This window comes from Mastacembelus armatus, chromosome 17, assembly GCF_900324485.2.
Source record: "Mastacembelus armatus chromosome 17, fMasArm1.2, whole genome shotgun sequence".
In the NCBI taxonomy this organism is placed as follows: Eukaryota; Metazoa; Chordata; class Actinopteri; order Synbranchiformes; family Mastacembelidae; genus Mastacembelus; species Mastacembelus armatus.
Window position 1 is genome coordinate 13794056 of NC_046649.1, and position 26654 is coordinate 13820709.

The 26654-nt window shown below is 41.7% G+C and overlaps 2 protein-coding genes and 1 non-coding gene across 5 annotated transcripts; all 3 read left to right on the plus strand.

Annotated features, from left to right (window-relative positions):
* Positions 1–1457: 1457 nt before the first annotated feature.
* eif4g1a (eukaryotic translation initiation factor 4 gamma, 1a) lies at positions 1458–20456 on the plus strand. Of its 3 annotated transcripts, none has more exons than XM_026314652.2 (31): positions 1458–1884; positions 3562–3688; positions 3776–3859; positions 4100–4132; positions 5197–5379; positions 6035–6134; positions 8250–8401; positions 8652–8744; positions 9447–9522; positions 9609–10454; positions 10538–10626; positions 10748–10931; positions 11138–11271; positions 11775–11894; positions 12731–13120; positions 13361–13507; positions 13625–13861; positions 14073–14177; positions 14373–14654; positions 14814–14931; positions 15018–15117; positions 15526–15848; positions 15982–16106; positions 16237–16409; positions 16525–16650; positions 17186–17267; positions 17370–17468; positions 17860–18000; positions 18108–18189; positions 18392–18532; positions 19013–20456. In XM_026314652.2, the coding sequence occupies exons 2-31, from the start codon at positions 3614–3616 to the stop codon at positions 19192–19194; spliced, it is 5022 nt and encodes a 1673-aa protein (XP_026170437.1). In that variant the 5' UTR covers positions 1458–1884; positions 3562–3613; the 3' UTR covers positions 19195–20456. The 3 variants fall into 3 exon arrangements, with proteins under 3 accessions (XP_026170437.1, XP_026170436.1, XP_026170438.1); XM_026314651.2 differs by having other exon boundaries at positions 3566–3688; positions 19013–19194; XM_026314653.2 differs by lacking the exon at positions 4100–4132 and having other exon boundaries at positions 19013–19194.
* LOC113135033 (small nucleolar RNA SNORD66) lies at positions 13163–13239 on the plus strand. Its single transcript, XR_003296116.1, has one exon. It is a non-coding gene; the product is annotated as a small nucleolar RNA SNORD66 (small nucleolar RNA).
* A 3260-nt stretch (positions 20457–23716) lies between the features above and the next one.
* On the plus strand, positions 23717–26514 carry fam131aa (family with sequence similarity 131 member Aa). Its single transcript, XM_026314254.1, has 5 exons — positions 23717–23770; positions 24044–24155; positions 24238–24420; positions 25396–25530; positions 25684–26514. The coding sequence occupies exons 1-5, from the start codon at positions 23717–23719 to the stop codon at positions 26199–26201; spliced, it is 1002 nt and encodes a 333-aa protein (XP_026170039.1). The 3' UTR covers positions 26202–26514.
* The last annotated feature ends 140 nt before the right edge of the window (positions 26515–26654 follow it).

The following is a 26654-nucleotide window of genomic DNA, read 5'->3' on the forward strand; positions in this document are numbered from 1 at the left end:
GGTGACAGTATCATTCGCCTTATGTGATTGTGTAACATCTCAGATTTTATTATAATGCAATAAATACATCAAAGTATCTTAACTGGAGATCAAATAAGGACTGTATTATAAAAATGTATTGCAGTGGTGAAATCAGTCTAAAAAACGCACTTGTAATGTAACAAAGGCTTTTGTTGCAAAATCCTATACATCTAAACAAAGTCCAAGTCTATTGTTTCTTTTATTCGACTAAAAGTCCAAAACCTGAATATATTTAATTCTCCATAATGAAAAAGCATCAAATGCTCACATTTACAAAACCAATTTTTGTTTGGCATTTTTCCTTTAAAAATGACAAAAAAAAAACAACTAACAAACTGTGGCTGAGAACAAATTGAAAGCAAGGACCAAATTCATTCTAAGATGATTGAAGCGTCCAAGTATATTTTGCCTGAATTATATAATAAAGTGTGGGGGCAAACTACCAGAGTTATAGTGGTAACAGTCTTAATTAGCATTAAATAAAATTTAAATGATTGGATTATTAAGAATATTTGTATGGGTACCAGCCAATAGAGGAATCACAGAGAATGAAGTAGCTCAGAAAAAGGCAAAGAAAGCTGCAAAATAATCACATTTATATTACAAATTTATTTCAGTAAAACAGAGATGAAGACGAAAATTAAGTGGAAGTTGAAAGAAAGGTGAAGGAAACAGTGGGAAGAAATCCAAAGGAAAATGGGAAAGATGAGAAACAGGTAGAAGTAGCAAAGAGGAGACAGTAATATCCAGAAAGTGGCTTGGTCATGCAGGCATAATTGAAAATGAGGATATGGACTACTGGAAAGTTAGGGTATTGTGACCTAATAGAAATTAAAGCATGTTAAAATCTACGGTCCAAAATATGGTCTGAGAGGAGGGAACTAATTTTGAACAGGTTACATTATTTTTTACAAAGGAGCTCATAAGACACAGTTGTGGCCTAATGGATAAGGAGTTGGACTTGTAATCTAGAAGTCGTGGGTATGAGTTGGTGGGTTCAGTTGTTGGTGGGCAGAGTGAACAGCCAGTGCCCTGTCCACCCTCAATACCATGACTGAGGTGGAGACCCTTGAGCAAGGCACTGGACCCCCAACTGCTCCCTAGGTGCTGCAGCACTGGCTGCCCACTGCCCTGGGTGTGTGTGCACTTTGGGTGGTAATAAAATTTCCCCATTGTGGGACTAGTAAGGGAATTAAGTTAAATTTTTTACCTGTTTAATTATCTAAGAAAAACAAACTTGATATAAGGAATGTAATGTATTTTTATGAATTGGTTGTAAAAGAGCAGAAGGGAATATACTTTCAATTAAAATAGATAAAAGTAGAGTTGATGGCGGTAATGAGCTGATTTGTTATCTGCCAACCGCCATAAAAACTACAGGAAGAAGATCGACGCTCCTGTGTCACATGACCAAGGAAACGGCATCAAATTTTAACTGTCCCGGAAGTTACCCATGCGACTTGGAGGCTCACCGGCTCCGTGCACGAGAAACATCGCAGTATGGCCTCGCTCTGATACGACCACCGTGCACATACCTAACCGGCAATCCGTTACCATCGGCGCCTTGATCATGGACCTCTGGTCCAGAGGCTTTTTTCTGGGCCATCGGGGTTATCAGTAGTACTCCCGAAGTACCGTATTATTTGATTTTGAGCACAGGCACTTTTGCACGACCGGGGATTTAAACCGCAGTGACGGTAGCAGCCCATCTGCCGGTTAGTCCGCAGCCAAGAAGGGCACCACTTTCTTTTGGAGTAAAGGACAAGGAAACTGCAACAGCACTAATTCAGTAACAGGAGACTGGTCAAAGGCTGATTTGTCGAGGTCTCAACTTACAACATATACCACACAAACCGAGTCCCGGTAAGAGTAAAAAAAACAGCCGAGCTCCATTCGGTCAAAGGCACCCAGGCTAACTGGTGTTAGCCGGTATTAGCCTGCGTTAGCTGGCCGAACAGGCCTTGTCGGCTGTCAGTCCACACACAAGGACAACTTGCCTACTAATCTGGGTGTAAACACAAAAACTGATAAACACGAACACATGCTTAACGTTTTATCGTTGGTTCGGTGATTATTAGTTTTTATTAAAGTTAACTTGAAGTTAGTCGGAGTGACAGCCAGGCTTAATCTTCATATGGTCACCGTATGCTTCGAGAGGTGGTGATAGTTCGCCTCATGCTTAGTGTTTGATGGTCTAAAAACAAATTTCACTTCAGACTAACAGTTAGTAGCTCTGGTGTGAACCGATCCGTGGTGTTATGTGCCCGGTTAGACTAATTTTTGCTACGGATAGATGAGGCGGTGCTGGGCCTGTAACTAAATATACCTCCTGGGCTTAAGCGCTAACACCAACCAACAATAACTGTACCTTTTCGACGTTGAGCGTCGATACGACTTGTTTATTTGTTCTCCTCTGTTTTTTTTAATTGTCAAACTGTGAGACTGAGCCGTAGGTTGAGGATAAATGTGGACGCAGCCACGTAGCGAGACGTCTGTGACACGTAACGTTAGCTTGATGCTCGCTAACGGGCTAATCTGCTAGCGGGCCACTAAAACGCGTGTCATGTCACATTCTAGATACGTGGAAATGGTATTCCCCCCCTAAAATATCTGTAATATTTTGTTGTGTTTGATTAAACCCTTAAAACATTACTATTGTCAGAACAATGTTGAGGCTTTGTGAAGTGACGTTTTCTCTGAAAGAAGCATGGCGCTAAGCTAGCAGCTAACCAGACTTGGTGTGTCAGCAGGTGGATGGTGTATGACACGTATGTTAGTAATATTAATCAGTTTGTAGCACGACTTGGCATTTCCAGCACAATTATCGTTTTATGTTGATGGGAAAGGTGCAGTCATGTTTTCGGGGTTGTTGTAATGGTTTGTTTGCACACGTAGCAAGTATAACCGGGGGGGGGGTTGTTGAAGCTACTGTTAACACAGTCAATGAACTTTGACCTGAGGTATCCATTTTCTTAAATTCACTCCAAACCACACCAGTCTGAGTGATTTGGTGGCTGTTATGTATCAGTTGAAATTAGATTTCCCAACTATTTCAAATCACCTGGACCAGTTTGCTTTTTGCTGTCAACCACCATATGGTCACACATGCTCAGCAGATGAATGCTTAAGATGTCTGGAGCAATTGATAAGAATTGTAAAGGCAAAGTTCCCCCCACAAACAAACCCACTGTAGTTTGATATGAACTGGCCAAAGGATATTAACACTGACTCCTTGCATGAGACCTGCAATGTACAAGCGATCAAGACTGTGGGAGGTGGTGGTGTTATCATATGCACAACCGCAGGCCACACCCTCACTGCTCTACATTAATGGCTTATATCTGCCCACAGTGTTGTCTGATATCTGACCAGTATGACTGCAGTTATCATGTTTAATAGAGATCTACCACACCACTCTCTGCCAGTGAATATTTTTAAAATTAAGTTTGAAACTGAAGTAATCTTAATTCTTCTGATTGATAGTTTGCTAATGGTTAATTTATTTGTTTTATTTTATTTTATTTTCCCTCTTTTCCCCAGAAAGGCTGGCAACACACCGCCACCCTAATGCAGAACCATAAAAGAACGTGAAATGAACAAACCACCACAGCCTATAACGGGACCCTCTTCTGTCCCAAACCCTGCCCCTTCCCCTGGATTGACACAGGTAAGAGCCGTTGATCTTGAACACTCAGATGTTTTGATGGAATAAAGTTTGATGATGTCTATTTTTCATCCACTCTCCACTCTGAAGGCTGCTTACGGCCCTGGACAACCCCCTTCTCTTGTTTTTGCTGCCAATCCAACACCAATGAACTCTGCACAACAGCCAAGACAGGTATTGCTTCCTGCTTGCTTGCATTTATTTATTTATTTATTTTTGCTCTCCATGTCTAAGTATGTTTTTCCTTGAATGAAAACCTTCCCTTTCTCACTCTTTGGCAACAATTTCTGACACACTTCTTCACTATTAAGCTTTGGGTAATTCTTGGTATGTGTGTGTATTTTAGCCTGTTGTGCCGTCTTTCTCCTTGAATGTCAATCTTGTTTTCTTTCCTCTCTCCTGCTGTCCTCCCAGTTTGCTGCAGGGCCCCGTACTTTGCACCAACAGGTACTAACACCCCTCGCTTTTCCTTACATCCCGTCTACTTAGTGTAATGCATGCCTTCTGTTCCACATGTTGGAGAATGCTCTAATGATTATTAGATGATTTAATTTCTTAAATCCAACAGCACTGACTTATATAACTCCTTTTAGAGATATGTATTTTTTTATAGGAAGTTCCGTTTTTGTTGCCAGTTCACAATGTTGTAAAGGCCTTATTTAATCTTTATTCATCAAGCCTCTGCATATACCTACAGTTTTATTTGTGGTTGCGTTATCCCAAAATGTCATCACAGAATGATGTTACAGTGTACTGAAATGCATTTTTAAAATCACTTTGTGGTTGTATTCAAAGCCAAACGAGATTTTCCTTTTTGTGTAAGAAATCCCTAACATACATTTACACTGTTGATGACTGACTGGTGTGTCAACTTTAAAGTGTATCATTAAAGAGAACTGATTTGTGGTACCTGCAGCATTCTAATATCACCACCTGCATGTGCCTGCAGCCCACGAAAAGATTTTTAACCACTTATAACCAGGAATAGACCAGCACAGAAGTGCATGCGCAGCTTTGATTGTTTAAGCTTACTGTTTATGGCTGAGACATACACTGCTGCCTCTCATACTCTTCTTTCTCACACCTTGTAAGCTCAACCTTCCACATTGTCTTTTGTCGTCATTTTCACCTTAATCTCACTCCCTCTCTTGCTTTCTGCTCATGTGTTGTGCGGCTGAAGGGTGGATACAGAGCGTTACAGGTAACAGCTTTTCTCTTCGCCCCTACCCCCCCTTTAACTTGGACTAGCCTCAGTGTGACAGGGAGACATGACATCCAGTACTTTAGATTCAGTGTAACCCAAGAAAGGAGCTTGCTCCATACTTTGGCACTTGCTTTGTCTGCATTTCTTCCAGCTGAGGTTATGGGTGTGTGTGACGGTACATACACACAAGCAAAAATGTTGCTGCATTCTAAACATTTCTTAGGACCTCCATAGTAGTAACACAAAACATACACATTTACTTTGGGCTAAAAGAAATTCTTGATCATTCTTTCTCTCTGTTCATCAGAATTACTATCCAAGCCGACCAGCCATGGCCACCAGTGCTCCACGGGTACAGACAAGTAGTGGCACTCGACCTGTTGGACCTACTCATGTCTATCCATCCAGCTCTCAGATGATGATGATTTCCCAGCAGCAGCTGTCTTTCGCTGGCTCTGCTCAGGGCTATTTCATCCCCACACCTGGACAGGTTGCTTTACTAATGAAATATTTGTAAAACAGTGTTTATATTAACTCTCTGCCCAATAACCTGCTGACACAGTACTGTGTAAATGTTTATTGGCCTAAATATATGCAGCAGAATTAATCACAAAATTTGTGTGTGTGTGTGCGCGCGTGTGCGTGTGTGTGTGTGTGTGTGTGTGTGTGTGTGTGTATGTATATGTATGTATATATATATATATATATATATATATATATATATATATACATATATACACACACACACACACACACATATACCAATTTATGTAAATATACCAATTTTTCTTTTTCTGGAAATTACATTTGAGTAAGTTGGAGGAAGTAACCAAGACATTTATGTGCTAACAGTCACAGCTGTTCTTTTTGAAAAGATTAACGGGTCCTGAGCTTATTACGTTATGAAAGTGATGCATTCTGGCTTGATTGTGACCATAATGGTCTCTCTTGACCGCCAGAGTTTCTGATTTTGGTTTATATAATATCCTTTAGGCTGTCTTAGTCAACCATAAAATTATTTAGGAACAAATTAAACAAATGTTGGAGTTGAAAAAGGTCTTTTATTCCTGTTGATACTATTTGGTGCAGTATTGAAGCTCTCACATCTCAATTTTTAGTCTGACACTTTATTTTGCTTTCTGCAGTACCGTGCCCAATACATGCCTCCTACTCAGCAGTATCCTGTGACCAGTGGCACAGCAGGCTTCTATCCGGCAACCAATCCTGGTGAATTCCCTGCTTATGGTAAGAGTTTTTTTTTTTTTTTTTTTTCCCCCCCCCCCCCCCAAGACCTACAGCAACATGGAAGGAAATCCCTCGCACACCTCAGATACCTAAGTTTAGCTGAGATTTTAAGTTCAAGCATTTAGTTTTAGTCCATTTCTTTTTGTACAGCTCTTTGTCCATTAGTTGTTGCGTGTCATAGTAGCTTAACTGATTGTTTTGTGTGTGTGTTGTCTTTCTGGGTTTAAAACGCTATATGTGGTGAACTGCCAGTTGCATGTAATCTGGCTTAATTCTGCTTTGGCCTGTGTTCTCTCTGCAGTCTCACCTGACACTGCCTTACAGGTTCCATGAAATGGTGCTGAGGCCAGACTTTTCATTTGCTGGATGTATATCCATATTAAATAGGATGTTGGTCTTTGAAAGAATTAATTTGAATTTTAATTAAAGTTAAACAATATCCAGGACAAAGTGCAGTGGTTATGGGCATACAAAAACCTATGCCTATAACCACAGCAATTTTTTCCTTTTTTTTTTTTCGAAACGTCTTTGGACAATGCCACTGCCAACGCACTGACCTGTGTTACTGCTGCAAATGCTAAAGAAGCAAGCTGAAACCTCACATTTTATTACCCTATACACACCCCTGAGTTCTAGATGGTTCAGTGAAAAGAACACTACCAAAAAAAAAAAAGTGAGTTCAAGGCATGCAAACAGCAGTTATTTTTTGGCATATAAGAATAGGATGCAGCCAGGAATATAAGGTAAGGGTCCAGTGAAGGCATTGTTCATTTCATGGGACCTTTTTAACACCCTGCTTCCTCTGAATCCTCTCATTAACTCATTCTGCATCTGTCTCTTCCTGTCCTCTCTTCTTTCCTCCCACTCCCATCCCTCACTCCCTTCCTCTCCTTTGCTGCGTTGGTTCAGAGTCCTCTCTTGCTGCGAGGGAGAGGCGGGGTGGTGGGGGGAGAGGGGGCGGGCGAGAGAATGGCCGTCTCTCTCTCCACGGCGCTCCTCTCACCTCCCAGCGTTACCCCGGTGAGTAGCGTGCGTGCTTGTATGTTGGTCAGCAGCCTTCAGTGGCAAAATTCTCTGCGGCACCTTATGTCTCTATTATGTGTGTTTTGAGTTGTTTTAGTTGTAATTTCTTTCACATACTTTACATACTGAACGGCGCATTGAAAAATACACAAAAAGCTGTTATGTTTGAGATTTTTCGTTATGAATGATAATCGTGCCATTAGAAACTACACACTGTCAGTGTAGTAAAGGTTGGTTTAGGTTGTAGAGTTAGTCTTTTTACCTGAAACACCACACTTATTGGGCTTTGCCGTTACTCCTGCTCTAACAGTATCCCTCTACTCTGGAAACCTATAAACACCAGACCATGAGCCCCTGATCCATAAAATAAACTGCCTGTCTACACTGGCACAATAGTGAGCAGACAGGTCTCTTTGCAATGTGCCGCTGCTGGCCAACAGATCTCTTACTAGCTGTGTACTCTGCGTATTTTTCCCAGCTTAAAATACACATTTGAAGTCATGTATTTCATGCAATACAGAAAGTCAGGGCCTGTAACTTTATTCATTTATAATTATGAGCTAGCTGATAAGGCAGACTCTTATTTACAACACATTAAGCTTCAGTCTGACCTTCAGTCTGCGAGTAAAGGTCATTACCCAGAGTGTGCATTGTAAGCAGCTTCATGTGTTAGAGCTTAAGTAACACAGATTCTTCAAGAATAACTGTCGACTCAATTATTTCAAAATTTATTTTAGTTGTTTTGGTCTGTGGACCCCTACAGGAATCTCCTCTACATAATTTTAAAGTGTGTTAATGTCAATGTTGAAACGGGGGTCAATGTTGTCAACAGGGCCTCTGACTGTGGATGTACTGACAGGAACCATGGATTTTGGCACATATCATTTGTCAACAAGAAAATGTGTTTAGCTCCACCTTGAAACCCGTTTTATAATAATTACACCGATCATTCCCACAAACTGGGAATGATGGGTGTAAGCGCTTTGTAGCACTTTTAAAAAAACAAGCTAATTTTTGGTCTTAACCATAAGAAAAAAAACCTCATACTTGTCTTTTCATGCCTACTTTTTTCCCCCCATTTTAAATTTACAGCAGGGGCATACTATCCAGCTCAGCCTCAGTACTCTCCATCTGTCCAGCCTGCACCAGTTATGATTAACCCCGCCCAGCAACAGCAACAGGCTCCGCCTCCTCAACAACCACCGGCACAGTCACAAGGCCCACTAAAGAGGGAACGCAAACCGGTAGTGTGTCACAACAAAGGGGGAACACACCTCTTGCCTGTGGTCAAAAAAAAAAAAAAAATGAATGGAGAGAAGGTGTATTGTTTGTTCAATGTGGAACTTTCTCTTTTCCCTCAATATAACAATAGTATTTATCAGGATGGGGGGTAGCTACAGATCTGAACTTACAGGATTGTGATATACTTCATATATTTCAATGTTGGATATGTGTTCTGGGGAAACTTAAAATATTTGCTTTGTCTTCTCCTAGATAAGAATACGAGATCCCAACCAAGGTGGGCGTGATATCACAGAAGAGATAATGTCAGGTGGAAGGTCGACCACCACACCGACTCCCCCACAGGTAAGGATGTTTTTTAACTAATTGTAACAGGGTCTGCTGTTGAAGACAGAATTGTTCCATATATAAATTTAGAGTGTAAGTGCTTATGCACCAATGTAGCAAATTTTCTAAGTTTTGAAAAATACAAGAATATAGTGTAGTTTAAAAGAACTAATAACATAAAACTTGAAATAGTTTTTTTTGCCAACAATGTCTTTTTCGTACGACTCAACTAGAAGTTCAGGGTTTATTTTATAATCTGATATGACTGACTTATTTATTTCTCAAATAAATGATAGCATGTTTTTTTTTTTTTTTTTTTTGTCTCAAATTTAGCACCATGTATCACTGAACAAACAAAGCTAATAAATAATTACTAATGTTTCATATATTTACATATAGCTTATATTTTTGGGGCAGCTATACTGAGTTGCCAGCTGGGAAAAATATAACACGCACATTTTAAATAATAGCGTTCAATAACAGGACAAAACACCACCACTTTGACAAAGTCTCAACTAAAGATAATAAGTAATAAGCCTAATAACTGTATTGTGGGCCGGTGGTATTAAATTACACTGAATGTCTGAAAAAGTACCTATCTTGCAGCTAAACTTGTGCTTAAACTGGCAATTTAGTGTGTGTGTGTTTTGTTTTTTCACAACTTTATTGGTATTTTATAAAGAAAGTTTTGAAGCTCTCAATTCTTTTTTGTGATTGTAGGCCTCCCTAGCAGATGTAAGTCCTGCACAGACTAATGGTGAAGTTACACAGCCTATCACAGCGGTGACGAGAAGAGGCAAGCACATTTTCTCAATTCAGTTTGGTAACCTGTAGATTCCTTTTTAACTAATATCTGATAATTTCATTCATTTCACTGGCCAGATGAAAGCATGGAGCCTCCTGCGGGCATTGAAACCCCTCCACCTCCTTCCACAGCAAACACAGAGCCTGTGGTGGAGGCCAAACAGGAAATTGACAACGAGCCTGCAGAATTGGCTACACAGTCTGTAGGCACCACAGGTGCTACTGAGGTGCCTTCCCCTTTGCTAGAGGACCAGCAGTCTCCATCAGCCTTTCCTCCTGCAGCACCATCTACACCTGCTGCTGATGATGAGGGAAATAAAGTCAGTACTGAAGTTGGTGACACAGTAGATGCTCCTGTTGGTCCTCCTGCATCATTAGAAGCACAAGAAGCACCTATCAAATTGGAGGAAACGCAGTCTGTGCCAGCTTTAGCTGAGAAGACACAAGAAAAAGCAGAGAAGAAAATGGAGGAAGTGATGAAAATGGAAAAAGAGGAGCAGGTGGCTAGCATAAAGTTACAGCCTGCTGGTGAGGTTGCATCATCAATTACCCTTATTAAACAGGAAACAGCCACAAAGAAGGCAACTGAAGCGCCTCAGCCTCCACCCTCAGAACAGGATCCTGCTGCTCCACAGACCCAGAATGCTTCCCCAGGCTCTGCTCCTGAACCTGAACCCATACCTGCTGTAACAGCAGAGCCTCTTCTCTCTAATGGACTTTCTCAGGACATCGAGGAACTGTCTGAGGATATGGCGTCTTCACACACTACAACCCTTGACAACCCTGACACTTCTCAATCTCAGGAATCCACACCTGTAGCTAAAATGTCAACACCAGCTGAGCAGGAGGAGATGAAAGAGGAAGAGGGGAAGGAGAAAAGTGAGGATGGCCCTCCTACCTCTGTTAGCTGCCCTACTATGCAAGGTACAAGTGCTGTGACTTGAATTTAAGATTGTTACACGTCATTTAGCTTTTGTGGGATTTTAATTTTTTTTTTGTTCTTAAAGCTGCTATGTCTGTGCCAAAGAAGAAGAAGAACATGAAGGAATTCAATAAGAAGGAGGCCATTGGAGACCTCCTGGATGCCTTCAAAGAGGTTTGTATTAGTCTGGGTGATAACATGAAACACAGCAGGGTCAACTGTATGAGTAATATTTTGGAGGATATTTAGTTTTAAACCATGACATTTGCTCTGTTAATGTCTTTTTGTTTTTCAGGGCCCCAAGCCTGTTTCTGAACCTTCTTCCACTCAGGCCGACCCAGTTCCTGTTGCTCCAGCTGAAGCCCCCACTGAGGTTGCAGATGAGACCTGGGAAGAGAAAGAGGACAAGCAGAATGCAGAATCTGACAGTCCTCAAGCTACACCTGAGCCGACTGAGCAGAAATACCAGTACAAAGAAGGTGAATTATGACCGAGAATGCCAGTTTTGTGTGTTTCTGTAGTTGAAGGGTAGCTTGTTTTTTGGGCTCACATACAGACTACAGTTCAAAATTGAATGGCATACTAAAATAGTTTTGTTTTATGTTTATACCACTTCAAAACCATGTAAAATGTTTTCCACATTACATTTAATCCTTTTCCTTCACACGTCTCGTACATGTCACAGAACAATGGAAGCCGATAAACCCAGAAGAGAAGAAGCGGTACGACAGGGAGTTTCTCCTGGGCTTCCAGTTCATTAGTGCCAGTTTGCACAAACCTGAGGGCTTGCCTATTATCAGTGATGTGGTCCTGGACAAGGTAGGTGATGAGTATTATGGGCTTTAGATTGATTTGTTACTGACATATGTAATATTTGACATCAAATTCAGTAACTTCCTTATAAAATATCCTCTTACCTGAGCAGACTGAGTAAACCCAGTTGGTAGCACAGTTGATTGGAGTGTGTTAATTTAAAAAGAAATACATGTGTTAATGGAGGCATCTGTGCCAAGTCTTTCTTGCGGTCAGAGAAGCATTTGAGCACAGTATTATTTAAAGCTCATATTTGCTTCACAAGTACTGACTTTTACTTAATGATCTGATTAGATATTAGAACTTCAGGTTTCTTTTTACATACTGGTTTTGCTCAAAACTTTTTGATGCATAATATTTTAATTGGTGTTGTTAATCGGTGACATAAGGATAAATAGGTGGTCATTAGTATAGAAGCTTACGTGGGTGTGCAATATTTATGATCTTGTTAGTTTTATCCTGGATCTGTTTTTGTTCCGAGGTAATTTTACTTCTTACTGTACCTCTAGGTGAACAAGACTCCACTGCGTCCTGCTGACCCTGCTCGAATAATGAGCGTTGGTCCTGATTTTACTCCGTCGTATTTGGGTAATCTTGGGAGCAGATCAGTGGGAGGACCAAGAGGCCCAGTGAGTCAAATTCTGTGCCCTTTCTGTAGTGTTTCTCTGTTAAAGAAATTGTTATCCCTTTTTTGTCTTTTGCTTTAGTTTTTTTTTTTTTTTCTAATTAGGTTCTTTCTAATTACAGATTAGTATCTGTTGTCACTGAGTTGCAGTCTATTTTAATTTTTCTAGATAATAAATTTGCACAGTGTGCCTGTGACAAATGCATCTTTCTGCCATGCATTTAGAAAAAAACAGCCTGCATCCAAGCTGTCCCTTAATATTTTTTTAAATAAGCCAAACTAAAAATATTTTTTAATTTGAAAATTCTACTAGTGTCTTAAATAGCTTTGCTTCCAACTAGTTCAGCATTGTAATATCAAAGCTGAAGCACTCGAAACGGGTAATGTAACCACAGTCCCATTTCAGTGTGGTGTAATAGCTTTACCATACACTTCAACATTCACAGTAGCAACGAATAAAAGTGAAGTTCTTAGTGCTACATTATATTAAAATGTGAACTTACTGCATTCTGTTGAGCATTCATTTTTAGGTGTAGTATTAAATGTAACACAGCTCTGTTACTATCCCCTCGTGAAATGTTCACTTTGCAGGAATCACACTGGCTACTAGATATGTTGGATTTTCTAATTAAAAATATTTTCACACTACAGACATTTTATCCATGTGTCACTGCCAATTGTACTGTTTATGACACCTTACATAAAAAAGGACAGGGCTTTGGCCCATGATCAATAAATCCAATAATTTTTTTTAAAAATGCCTTGATTAGCCTGATATCGATCGTTGACGCTGGGACATCCCTTTTACTCTTTAAATGTGTATCCCTTCTACTCTCTTAGCCCCCAGGACCACGTCGGTCCCAGCAGGGTCAGCGTAAAGAACCCAGGAAAATCATCAGCAGCATGTCCCTCAATGATGACGTGCAGCTCAACAAGGCTGAGAAGGCCTGGAAGCCCTCTTTGAAGAAGCCCACTCGCAGCCGCGGTGGGGAGGAGGTTGATGAAGATGACAACGAACAGGCAAAGACTCTGGAGCTGTTGAAGCGCTTGCGCAGTATCCTCAACAAGCTGACTCCTCAGAAGTTTCAGGATCTGATGAAACAGGTGACAGAGCTGACGATAGACACAGAGGAGAGGCTAAAAGGAGCCATTGACCTCATCTTTGAGAAGGCCATATCAGAGCCCAACTTCTCTGTGGCCTATGCCAACATGTGCCGCTGCCTTATGGGGGTAAGTTCTGCAATTGTCTGAATCTTGTGCTTTTATTATTTGCTCCAGTGATGACTTCTGTTTTGTGCCACGTGTCTGGGCCACTGAGTCATTATGATGGTATTGAGGAACTGAAGGAGCACACTTTATTCACAGTACATTTTCATTTTTTATTTTTCTGTTGTAATGCAAAATAATTATTAGCCAAGTTAAATATGTATATTAAAGAAAAGCTAATTGCATTCAATGTTTTCCTCTCAGCTGAAAGTCCCCACCTCGGACAAGCCAGGAATTTTCGTCAACTTCCGTAAACTGCTACTCAACCGCTGCCAGAAAGAGTTTGAGAAGGACCAGGATGATGACGAAATCTTTGAAAGAAAGCAAAAAGAGATGGAGGCTGCTAAAGATGTAAGAAATAGTCTTTTATGATCCCTGACCCAATCACCAGAGGTTTTATTTATTTAGACTAAGTTGATCTTTTTAGCACTACACTAAGCATACACATCCACTGGTATTTGCCTACAGGAGGAGGAACGTGAGCGCTTGAGGGTGGAGCTAGAAGAGTCCAAAGACCAGGCCCGCCGGCGCTCACACGGTAACATAAAGTTCATAGGTGAGCTCTTTAAGCTGAAGATGCTGACAGAAGCCATCATGCATGACTGCGTAGTGAAACTCCTGAAGAACCATGATGAAGAGTCTCTGGAGTGTCTCTGCAGGCTGCTTTCCACTATTGGCAAAGACCTGGACTTTGAGAAGGCCAAGGTAAATAAAGTATGAATCCAGAGATAGATGGATGAGTCACTGCTCATCTCTAGACTTGTATTTTTCTGTCTTGGCTGGCCACTGATTATTAGTTATGGGGTTGCAGAGCTGAGGAGACAGTTCTCTGCACAAATCATTCTCACTTATTCCTACATACACACTGACTGTAGTGACTCACTAAAGCTCCTTTTTTTCTCTTTGGCCTTGTCAGCCTCGTATGGATCAGTATTTCAACCAAATGGACAAGATCATCAAAGAGAGAAAGACCTCATCCAGAATCCGCTTCATGCTGCAAGATGTCTTGGATCTCAGAAAGGTAAATATTCAATTATCTTGAAACAAAGAGCTGATAGCAGCCCTTTGTGACAATGACTAATACTGAGAAACATTTCTGAATGAGCAAAGATGTGTTAAACCGTATACTTGAAGGAATCATAAAGGATAGCGCATCACATGGGAATCCTGACTAAGGATATTTGTTGTATACCTATTCTCTGTCTGTGATCTGCAGAATAACTGGGTTCCCCGTAGAGGAGATCAGGGTCCTAAAACAATTGACCAGATCCACAAGGAGGCAGAAATGGAGGAGCACAGGGAGCAGATCAAAGTCCAGCAGCAGCTCCTGTCCAAGAAAGACAGCGGAGGAGGCCGAATGGGAGGGAGCATGGGGGGCAGAGGTCCTCACACACCAGGAGGTGGCCGGGTTAACCAACCTCAGGATGAGGGGTGGAACACGGTCCCCATCTCCAAGAACAGACCCATTGACACCACCCGTCTCAGTAAGATCACAAAGGTATGATCCAAGTCTTAACACCATGTTAGTCTTTGAGCTCTTGACTCTTAATTTATTATGCCATTCTTAAACACTTTGTCTAACTTAAAAGCCTTTAGAATTACATTGTCTGATCTGGCACTTATGTGCACTTGCATGTGACATGTATGTTTCCTGTAGTCTGGTGCTCTGGACTTCAACAATCAGCTGTTGGCTCCAGGTGGCAAAGGCATGTGGGGTAGCTGGGGCAAAGGCAGTAGTGGAGGAACTGGAGCTAAACCAGCAAGCGGAGAGCAGGGTAAAACACCCTCTTTAAAAAGACTGCATGGTTTGAGTTGCTTCAGTGGCTGGGGTGTGAATCGATCCTGTTTCATCTTTTTTTAGATTCTGGTCGTCCAGCCACCAGCACCCTCAACCGTTTCTCAGCGCTGCAGCAGTCTGGTTCATTATTGTCTTCAGACTCTGATCGCAGAGTTCCTCAGAGGTATTTTATTTTTTTAATTTTTAACCAACTGCAGATATTTTATCACTGTTTCTTGTCCTTTACCTTTGCTATTTTTTTGTTTTAATTCTTGTCCTTTTTTCATAAAGAAAAGAGCCAAAAAGATTTATTTTCCTTGGTTTTAATTTTTAAATTTTAAATTTAAAGTTACCTTTATCCATCTAGAAATTGGATTTAAAAAAAAAAAAAGAAAGGTGTACTGTCGCTTCTTCATTAATATATATATTTTTTTTTATTACACAAGCTTGTGTGCTAATTATGTTATATATGGATGCTCAGAAGTGTAGCATTTAAGCACATCCAAAGTTATAAAATTTATCCAAAGGATTAAATTTATGTGGCCAGTTTGATTGAGTTTGATTGCACAACTGTCTCACTTGAAACTTCTAGGTCCAGCTCCAGTAGCGAGCGTGGTGGCGATAGAGAGAGAGGTGACCGCGACAGGGATCGGTTCGACCGATTCAATCGCAGTGATGGACATGAAGGTCGTGACGACAGGAGCAGCCGGAACCAAATCACTAAGAGAAGCTTCAGCAGAGAGTCGCAAGAACGTGGCGGGAGGGGAGGAGACAGCCGTGCCTCAACCGAGTCTGTGCGCCGTGTCTCTAGCATGACAGATGACAGAGACAGAGGAAGTCGGGATAGAGGTAGCAGAGACAGAGGAAGCAGAGACCGAGGAAGCCGAGACAGGCGTCCAAGCAAAGATCTCGCAGGTATAAAATCCATATAGCCAAAATAAAGATTAATAATTATAGATATATTGGGAAAAATAAGTTAGTTGCATATTGATGAGATCAGAAAATCGAAGGAATAAGCTTTAACTTGTATTACCTTTTTTTTCTGCAGTTAGGCGAGAGAGCACCCCCACTCCTCCTCCTCCTCCTCTTCTTAAACCTGCCTTGACTGAAGAAGAGGTGGAAAAGAAGACAAACGCCATCATTGAGGAATACCTCCACATCAATGACTTGAAGGTATGAACACAGCAGCTTCCGCATTTGTATGCTGCAATGTGAAAAGGGTATTTTTGTACATCAACAGATGCATGGATTCTGAAGCCAATCTGTCATCTGTTGAATGTCATCTCTCCTTCTTGTACTGTAGGAGGCGTTGCAGTGTGTGGCAGAGCTCAACAGTGCCTCGCTGCTCTATGTTTTTGTGCGAAACGGTGTGGAGTCGACGCTTGAACGCAGCACCATTGCCAGGGAGCACATGGGCCTGCTGCTCCACCAACTTGTAAAGGCAGGGACATTGCCCACACAGCAGTACTACAAAGGGTGAGGAAACACATAATCACACTGTTTCCACATCATTTGTGCATCTTTAGTCTTGACAAATGGATCACAGTAACAAAAGGTGTGAGACTGAGCGCTGCTTGTTTCTGCGATGTAGGCTACAAGAGATCCTGGAGGCCGCGGAAGACATGGCCATAGATATACCTCACATCTGGCTCTACCTGGCTGAACTCATTACCCCCATGCTCCATGAGGGAGGCATCACTATGGGACAGCTCTTCAGGTGGGCTCCAGTGCTGGAAGCCAGTAAAAATAATTTCATCAGTTACATCTAAGCAAGGGTTTTTTCTTTGCACTGGAGATTCTGACACACTGATATTTTTGGATCTATTTATATAGCTTGAGCATATGTCCTCGATTTCTTTTCTTGGTATGTAATTTATTGCATAAGTCATTAAGATGGAATGCAGCTATTCAAAATATTTGGCAGCGCTCTGGCCCTTAACAGGCAGCTCATTAAACATTAAGCCTTAGTCAAGATAGCGCTGACACCTTTATCACTTCAAATCTTAGTCTCCTGTCAATCATTACCCTTTTCTTGCCTCTGATTTTTCTGACTTTCTGAAGACATTTTGCAATACAAACACAAAACAAGGTGACTTAATTCCAGTAAGAAATTTTAAAATGGCTCAGCCTGTCATCAGAATGCAATAAGTTTGTCATGCAAAACTGCTTTCATCAGGATTAATAAATAAGACAATTGACTAATCTCGTTCACTGAAAGTTAATAACTTATTTCAATGGAATTATGTGTTCAGGGAGATCGCGAAGCCCCTTGTGCCTCTGGGAATGTCTGGTGTGCTGCTGGTACAGGTCCTCAAATTGCTCTGCAAAGGAATGGTATGTCTGATATAAGTCGTTCAATATAACAAAATAAATCCTAGGTAGAAATGTCAATTTTTATATTTATGCATGTGATTGTAATTATTTATTTTCAATTAGACCCCTAAGAAGGTCGGGGCCATGTGGATGGAGGCTGGGCTGAACTGGAGGGATTTCTTGCCCAAGGATGAAGATGTCAACAAGTTTGTCTCTGAGCAGGTCTGTAAACAACAATAATAATAGTACAACACAAATAAGGGGGGAAAAAAACATTAGGCTCTGCTGGGGACATGAGATAAGAGATGGATGGTAGTTTTTTTTTTTTTTTTTTTTTTTTTTTTTTCCTTTTTTGGACAATTTTTTTTAAATTCAATTTTTCCAATAAGTTTGGAGGAGGCCAGGGTAATAATATTTTGAGAGAGCTCCTACACAGAATACACTACATATTGAAAGTGTTGCAAAGCTTCTTATCAATACCCACCTTCTCCATGGCTAGAGGAAGGAATATGGAATTATTTTGTGTGCACGCAAAATGTCATGTTTTGGTTGTTTACATTAACAAAAATAGTTTGAACAAAGTAACTTACGAGTGTCCTACTTTTCTTTTTAGAAAGTGGAGTTCACCATGGGAGAGGAAAATGAGTCAATAGAAGTCAGTAAGAAAGTCCTCAGTGGAGAGGAGATGAGCAAATATCTGGACAGACTCCTTGAGGACAAGGCCAACAACCAACGTATTAGAGACTGGATTGAGGTGTGTGACAGGTTCTTGTGGTTTTCCTTCACATTTGTATTCCATGAAAAGATTTATATATATTTATATTTATATATATGTATATATTATATACTTCTTTTTTTCAGGCTAACTTGGATGAGGAGCAGACAGCTTCCAACCATTTTGTACGAGCCCTCATGACATCAGTGTGTCAGTCTGCCATTATATGTAAGTGTATCTAATACAACATGTGGAATTTTTCTGTCACCTCTTAGTCTGACTTCAACAGTACACAACAGCAATACACAATAAAATTGTACAAATAAAAATCGCACTAAATACATTGTTCAGCCCAGGAAGTAAATATTTATAAAAGAGCAATAGAAGCTTGTGTATCACATGAGTAAAGGTTTGTTACGCCTCGTTTCAGGTGACAACCCGTACAGGGTGGATACACAGCAGATCAATCAGAGGGCCAGTCTGCTGCAGCGGTACCTGCATGATGATCAGAAGGAGTTGCAGGCCCTCTACGCCCTCCAAGCTCTGATGGTGCACATGGAGCAGCCAGCAAGTGAGTGTCTTACTGCTAATCTACATCTGTTAGGAGTAATGTGGGAGAGCATAAGAGCTGGACCTCAGTTAATGGTGACACTTTTTACACTGTGTAAATTGGTATATGAGTGCTACAAGTCTTCGTAATTATTCACAATACAGTACTCCAAATGCAAGTGAAAAATAAATTCCCAGACTTAATTTTTTTTTTTTTTTTTTTTTTTTTTATGCCAAATGCTGGATGTGAGTACTATTTAAAAAAACAACTTTGAACTTGGGTAATTTGTTTTGGAACTATCAAATGTTTTTAACATAGTTAACATGCAGCAGTCTAAAAGATATAGGCTTGTATTTACTACAAAGCAGTTTTATTAGAGGGTTTGTCTGTTTTATCTCCTGTACAGCAAATTGTGGAAAATGTCCACTTGGCTGCAACAGAGCTATCAGTTGTTAGTTTACCAGTGTTAGATCAGCAGTAACCTGCATTTTGTCTCTGCAGACCTGCTGCGGATGTTTTTTGACGCCTTGTACGATGAGGACGTTATTAAAGAGGAGGCCTTTTACAAATGGGAAACTAGCAAAGACCCTGCAGAGCAAACAGGCAAAGGTGTGGCATTGAAATCAGTCACCGCCTTCTTCACCTGGCTCCGTGAAGCCGAGGAGGAGTCTGACAAGGACTAAACGACTGAACTTGAAGCTGCAGCCTCTTCCCCCCCTTTTGGCGAGGCAGGGGCTCTGCAGGTGGAGTCATGGACATCATTGCCAGAGGGGCAGACTCAAATCAATCCTCAATGAGGATAAATCTTTTTTTTTTCTTTTTTTTTTTTTTTTTTTGAGGGATAGACTCAGAAAACAATCATTTCTTTCTACCTTCCCTCTTGCTTCCTCATTTCCCCCGCCCCCCTACCTGCTTGTCACAGCAAGTGTCCTCATCAAATAAACTTGAAAACTGATTTAGCAGGATTGTCTAAGGTGTGAGGTATCCCACATCACTACGAGACTTTTTTTGTCAGTAATACACAACCAACAGGCTGCTTTTGTATGGTTCTAGATAAATATGACGCCTAACATCTGATCTGCGAGAATAAACAGCAGGGCATGTGGTTTAGTGGGTTCCCTGATACGCAAGTATCATCATGCCATAATGTGTGTTCAATCCAGCCACAGCTCTTGTATGTCTTGGTTCCTTACTGGGGTGTTCAGCATGACTGAAGTGTGTTTTTATTAATGATAGAGCGGACGAGTGTTGATAGACAAATGTACAGGATCTACTATTAATTTGATGGAGTTTTTAAAGCAAAGGTTGTCTATTTTCTCTTCCTGTTTCCTATCAAGAACTGGCAGAGGACAGAAACAGGACTGATGTTGACCTTTGACCTTGACTACTTGGGGGTGGTCTTAATACTCCTCTAAGCCATCCTCTCCCATCCCCAGTAGTGCACCACACTGACTGACTCTTCTTCATCTTTACCTCTTCCATACTTAACCCTGAGCTGATGTAGAGGACACTTAATGACCCAATCACCATTAAAACTTGAAATATACAGAAAATTGACTTGATAGCATATATAAAGTAAAAAAAAAAAAAAAAAAAAAAAAAACACAGAAATGATCCGAAAGCCTTTTCTACGTCAAGTGGAAACTCATTTCAGGAGCGTTCTGTAAATATATAAGGATAAAAAAAAACAATTTTTTTTTTTTTTTTTTTTTTGTTTTATTTTTCAGAAATGATAAATTGCTGATGTAATTGCAGTGTATCCTTTTCCAGCAGCAGTTGTCCAGATGCAGAGAGGTGCTTTAGATAATCCATTGATTATTAGTTTTATTGGAATTTTGTAAATATTTTTTTGCTTTCTTTATTTAAGAAATTATTGCTTCTTTTGCATCGGAAACTGGAAATATGAGGTAACGGAACATTGCAAATAAAGGACTTAAGTTGCTGAGCAGTTTTTTTTTTTTTTTTTTTTTGGATGTCCCAGTTACTTTGTTCGATGTGGTGAGGGTTGTTATATGGCAGCCATGACTTTACCAGTCCACATTAAATTCAGCTTCTGTCATAGAAATCCAATGCGGCTGCCTGGCTGTGGCATCAGTTCACTCTTCAGTATTTACTGCAAGTTAATGTGTGAGAAGAAAAACTGGATTAGTGCACCCCAGTGTTGTATCAAGGCCAGTTTAACCCAGTAGTTCACCCTGAGGCAAAACCAAGCCACTGGGCCCCCACTGACACCTGTTTCCTCGCTTCTGTTCATACCTAGTCTGCTTCAAGTCCCAGTCATATGCAGGTTTTTGTTGTTGTTCCCAGAGGCTGAGATGACCCCTTCAAGACCCACATATATTCCATTTTTACTGATCTAAACCTGAAAATCCTTGCAACTGAGATGCACAATCTGACAAGTACATACAGTCTCTTCCCGCATAATATGGAATAGAATCAGGAAATAAGTATCAACTTGAGTTTGTAAAAACTCAAACTCAAAAATCATTTATAGATACAATTCATGCAAACATATCTCCTACAATTAGACAATGTTGGGTATTTATCACTGTTTTATGGTTCTCATTAAAACATATTAGGATTTCAGGGGTCTAGAGCCCCAGGGCTTTTAAACTAAATTGATATATCTCACAAGAGCCCTAACATCAATCGATCTATCTCTCCTGACAAACCACAGGCTACACACGTTGTTTCTCACCGCTTAATTAAGAGTTTTCCCCCACTGCAGTCTAACTGATGACAGCTGATGCCTGGGATAAAAATATAATAAAAGATCACAAGTAAAAGCTGCAGTGCCTTAGACCCAGCTGCAGGTGACTGGATCTTGATGCTGGCTGCGTGAGGAGAAGACGAGAAGAGGAGGGGGAGGAGGGGCGAGGGATGTGACACCGCCTTGCGTTGATGACGCGCTCGCCATCGGGAGACATTTGGACAGCCTATGTAACCCATATACCGAGCAACAAATGGTGCGTGTGTGCTGGGGCTGTAATCTTGGAGTTAGGGAGATGTTTCCGCCGACCGTGTGGCGTTAACGCAGCTCTGCAGGGCCCTGCAGCAGGAGGACGCACCGCGCGGTATCATCTGTTGATCGGATTGGAGACAATTAAGCGCATTATCATGAGCCGTCGCGCTCCGACTTACAGGTAGGTACAGAGAGTGGCCGTAAGGGAAGTCATTACTGTGCCACACCAGCACGGTTAGAGCCGTGAAGACGCGTATTAAGGGCAGGGAGCTCTCGGTATTTCCGCGGTGTTTATCCGATGCAGGTACGGAGCTATTGGTATGCAGATGGGGACTTCAGAGGTTGCCAGGAGACCCGCTGCTGCATCCGCGCCTCTTGTGCGCTATTTCTCCATAATTGCAGGCTACAGGCCTGCACCCATCAATGGCGGGTTGGTGTGTTTTTCAGCTTTCAGCGTGTCGACTTGAATGCACCATTTCTAGGAAGAAAAAAAATATTTTCACGATTTGTACTGCAGCTCTCTCCAGTCACTGCCAGATACACACTCTGCTGCAGACACTGGATTAAGTCGAGCCCACTTGTTGGTTCTGCAAGTTACATCACCGACTCTTGAGATGTCAGAGGAAGCATCAGGTTTAGTAGGCTTATAAGAACATTAGTGTCAAAGAGGCGCACACCAGTAAAAAACCGAAACAGCTAAAAAAGAAAAGGGACTTGTATGAACTTAATTACAAACGCCGCAACACACAGGTGGTTGGTTTTACGGGTTTGCAATTAGTAGCAATTGTCGGCTGTAAAAGAGGTCTAGACTAACAGTCTGCATGGTGAAGTGGGAAGAAGAAGCTAAATCATATGGCAAAAAGAATAAAATATCAAAGATAACATTTACAAAAATTCAACAAAGTATTATTCTCATTGTCAATTCCTATTCTTCTATGACTCATTTAGTCTAAAAAGGTTATAAAATACTAAAAAACCAAAACCAAAAAGCTAAAGATCCTCTGTGCTGTAGAATGGTTCCCAACCTGAGGGCTGTGACTTCTCCAATGGGTCTCAGGATAAACCTCAGTGGACGATGGTGGAAAAACAAACAATTCTCTTCTATACAAATTAGTCCCACCCCCGGACAACTATTAAACTGGACAGTTTGATGCAAATTATTTAAATCAAACAATCAAGAAATGTAGAAGTGGAAAAATCCCATTTTACACAACTTATGTGACGAAAGGTCACAGACAGTGAGGTCACAAACCAAAAAGGCTGAGGACCTGAAGTCTACAGTGTTGGCTGTTGACAAATGCTGCTAATTGGTTTATGACCTGATACATAATCCGCAGTTGTAGTAGTGTTCACGGTTGTTGCTCACTTTAAAGCGAAAACTGGTTTCCATGAAGTGTTTCTTATTTTGTCTCCATGTTTGCGACTATGTGATTTAAGAGGTGAGCGCCCGTGGTGCAGAAATCCGTGTGTGTGAGTCTCAGGAGGAAGCCGTGCGAAGCTGGACAGCCTCGGAACGTGTGTTGTGTTTATCAGTGCTGAGCATGAGTGACGTCTGCAGAGCTCACAGGTGTGTTTTGCAAACTGAAGCTCATCTCTGAGGAGCGCTGGCTGTCACAAAGGCTCCAGGAGCTGTTTGCACCTTCATATCACTTCCTTCCAGGTCCCTCCCTATCTGTTTCTCTCTGACACACATTTACTGTCACTTCTGACTTTAAAGTAAGCCTTTAACCACAGTCAGGAGCCTTTTCGATCTCCTTTACGGTACCGTTTAAGCCGTGCACGTGCTCGGAGTTTATTCTGGCAGCATTTTTCCCACTTCCTGAAACACTCGCTGGACCTAAAAGCGTATTGCAAACCAGTTTTGTGTGCTGCAGGCACAGATTCAGTGGACCCACCAGACCTATTACAGATATCCGTGTGTATTTGTTTTGGATGAGGAGTTAGTTAGGTGGTGCTATCACTTCTAAGCAGGATCAGCAGCGTTGGGGTGAGCAGGCCTGGCAGGAGCTGCTTAGCAGAGCTGGTCACACGCCATATGTTTGCACAGCCACATGGAGACTAGACATCACTGCCCTCACCTCCCTCAGCCCCAACCATTTTAACCCGTTTCACCGGCTTACCGTGGCCTTAGCGTCTGCGCAGTAAATTTAGGGCAAAGCTGTTGGCTTGTCTGCCCGGTGGTTTAAACCAGTAAACCCCAAGCTGTGACTTTTAGTTGTGTTGGTTTGCTCTGCGTGTTCACCATGAAGCTGAGATTGCGGAATAGACAAAGGAGGAGGAGAAAAAGGGAGGAAGAGGTAGGGAAAAGTCATATTTATTAAAGAGTTAAAAGCAGATCTCCATGTGGGCATGTCAGCATGTTTGTCCTGTGTTTTTATTTGAGTTTGAGCTTTTCATTTATATGCTCTGTGAATGTTTTTCACAAAAAAAACGTAAAAAAGTATACATTTACTGTTACTCACAGTGCTGGGCCAGAAGTATACAAATGTGGACCAAAGTGTTTTTTTTTTGTGCTTTCATGCACCAGTGTAAAATAAGGAGTTTGGCTAAAAATCAATTCTTTCTTGCAGGTGAAATTTGAGGAGAGTGAAATGATTCCAAAGTCAGGAAAATCTCCAGCAGACTCACGCAAAAGTGTTGGCATCCATGAGTTTGCAGCACTTGCCAGGTCGTCCTTAAATGGTAATAACCTCAATACTCTGATTAAAAGTCTTGAATTACTCGAGTTACAACTTCAGACTGACGTCTACTTCTCTGTGTCCAGGCATCTCTCAGGCAGTGAGGGATCATGTGACGAAGCCCACCTCCCTGGCTCAGGGCCGGGTCGCCCACCTCATAGAATGGAAAGGTTGGCCCAAACCCACGGAGCCTCCACCGGCCGCCCACTCCCACTTTAGCTCCTACTGCCATCTGACGGAGGGAGAGAAGGAGGCCCGGTTTGCTGCAGGTATTCATATCTGTGACCTTTACCTTCCCTTCGTCAAAGCTATGTGTCGTGTGCGGTTCTTCCAGTGTTTAAATACTTGTCACTTGACTGTGTGTGCAAACGTGCATCATCTTTCTTAGCTCGGTTTAGGTAGGCACCTTCTGTCAGGCACCTAATCCCCTACAACTCCTGAATGTCCACGGTTCACCCCGCCCGCTGCACTGTCTCTGGGGTGACAGCTTGACTTGGCAGCAGATGTCGGCCCATTAGACGCTCTCCCAGAACACTTCATTGCCCACCAATGATACAGCAGCTCCTGTTGTTTTGCTGTGACTCATCCACTCTGGCTCCAGTGATGTCAGGATAGTTTGATGAAGAGACAGTGAGGGAGAGAGGGAGGGAGGGAGGGAGGGAGGGATGTATGTAGGGTACACAGCAACTGTACATTGTGTACATTGTAAAATCTCTTTTTTTCTTTCTTCACACCCTGATCAACACTGAAACAGAGACACTGTAGACCAATTATTTCTACAGTTTGGACTTCTGATCAAACAATACAAGAGATATGAAGATGCAATTTGTCTTTTTTTTAAAAATAATTTTCTTATGTTTCATAGAAAATATATATTTAAAGGGAGTAATCATCAGAATATAAAACCCTGCTTTTGACTCAGTTTGGCTCAGAAGCCTGTTTGAAAGTGAAGAAACTTAAAAAAAAAAAGGAAAATTAATGGTAGTCTGTAGAAAAAAACCTGCAATTCTGAGACAAATTAACTCCCAGGGTTGCAGTATTTCCACCTTGCTTAGTATAGATATTAAAGATAAATGAAGAGATTAAATACCAAAAAAACAAAAGTGTGGTTAAAATTAGGCCAATTTCCATTAACTAGATCTATGTAAAATCAGGTGGAGGGGCTAAAAAAAAAACAGCTGCAGAAAGGGATTAAGCATTTGGGAATCAACCGCATTAATTTACTGGACACGTGTTCCTGTCAGGAGTAGCTGAGCAGTTTGCCATCGCTGAGGCTAAACTGCGTGCCTGGGCATCTGTGGATGACGATGAGGAAGACTCCAATGATGAAGACTCCCACAACAATGGGCAGACTCACACCTTCTGCAGCCAGAGCTCAGGTACCCACAGATGCCACTGGTTTATTGATTTCATTTCATTCCACTCATCGTCTTCATTTCTGTGTCATCACTGATAAATCGTCTCATCTTCCCACCCCCTCCTCCAATAATCCATCCATCCGCAGGTGTTCTGACTCTTTGCTCCTCCCTCAGAAGTCGCCACGTCCAATCCAATGTCCAGAGCGCAACACCAGCCTGAGGTCAACTCTGACGAGGCCTTGCCCTCCGACAGCCCTATGGGGTCCAGCAGCAGCAGCAGCAGCCTGTTCTGTGGTAGGCCTGCATCTATGAGTGACCCACATTCATCCCAGACCAATTCACCAACTTTACCCAGCGACTGCATGAGTTCGTTCCTGGAGGAGGAAGAGGAAGAGGAAGAGAGGCTGGCTGGTCATGAGGAGCGGCCAGCTCCTCTGCGGGAGCAGCGCAGCGAGATCTGCGTCCACCAAAAACCTGAGTGGAGGCCTCGGGGCAGGAGCAGCAGATTCGACTCCTGCTACTCCACGTCTCACTCAGAGTCTCCCGGAGAGGAGGATGAAGAGGATGATGAGGAGGAAGGCAGCGTGTTTCATGAAGTTCGGGTGTGGCACTGCAGCCCGAGGAGCTTCTTCTCCGACCGCGCCTCTTCTGGAGTGGCATCATTCGACGAGGAGGAGGAGAGAGATGAATGAGAGGAAAAGAAGGAGAAAGAGTATTTGATGTGATGTGTTGTTCATCCTTATGTCTCTTTGAGTCCGTGTTGATTCTGGATATGACATAAATTGTTCTGCTTTCACTGTAAACCTCTTTCCACCACCTCCTCTTCCTCTTCTTTCCTTCCTCTGATCATCTCCCCTCCACTCGTTGCCTTCTCTCTCATCCTCCAGGCCTTTCATTACTGTCCTCCCTCTGCTGTTTTTTGCTGCTGGAAACAGTATATATATTGGAGAGTTCAATGAGAATGTAAAGCTGTTGTTCAAACTGAGTTTTTGTACATTTCTGTGAAGAGTCATATGTGTTGCATATTGCAGTGGTTTTCTATGGATATTTTGTAGTGTTGTTTTATTCCAGGTCATGCTGTGTCTTGTGGGTCAGGATGTGTTTGATACTGAATGTCCTGCATATATAAATATAATTTTTTTTTT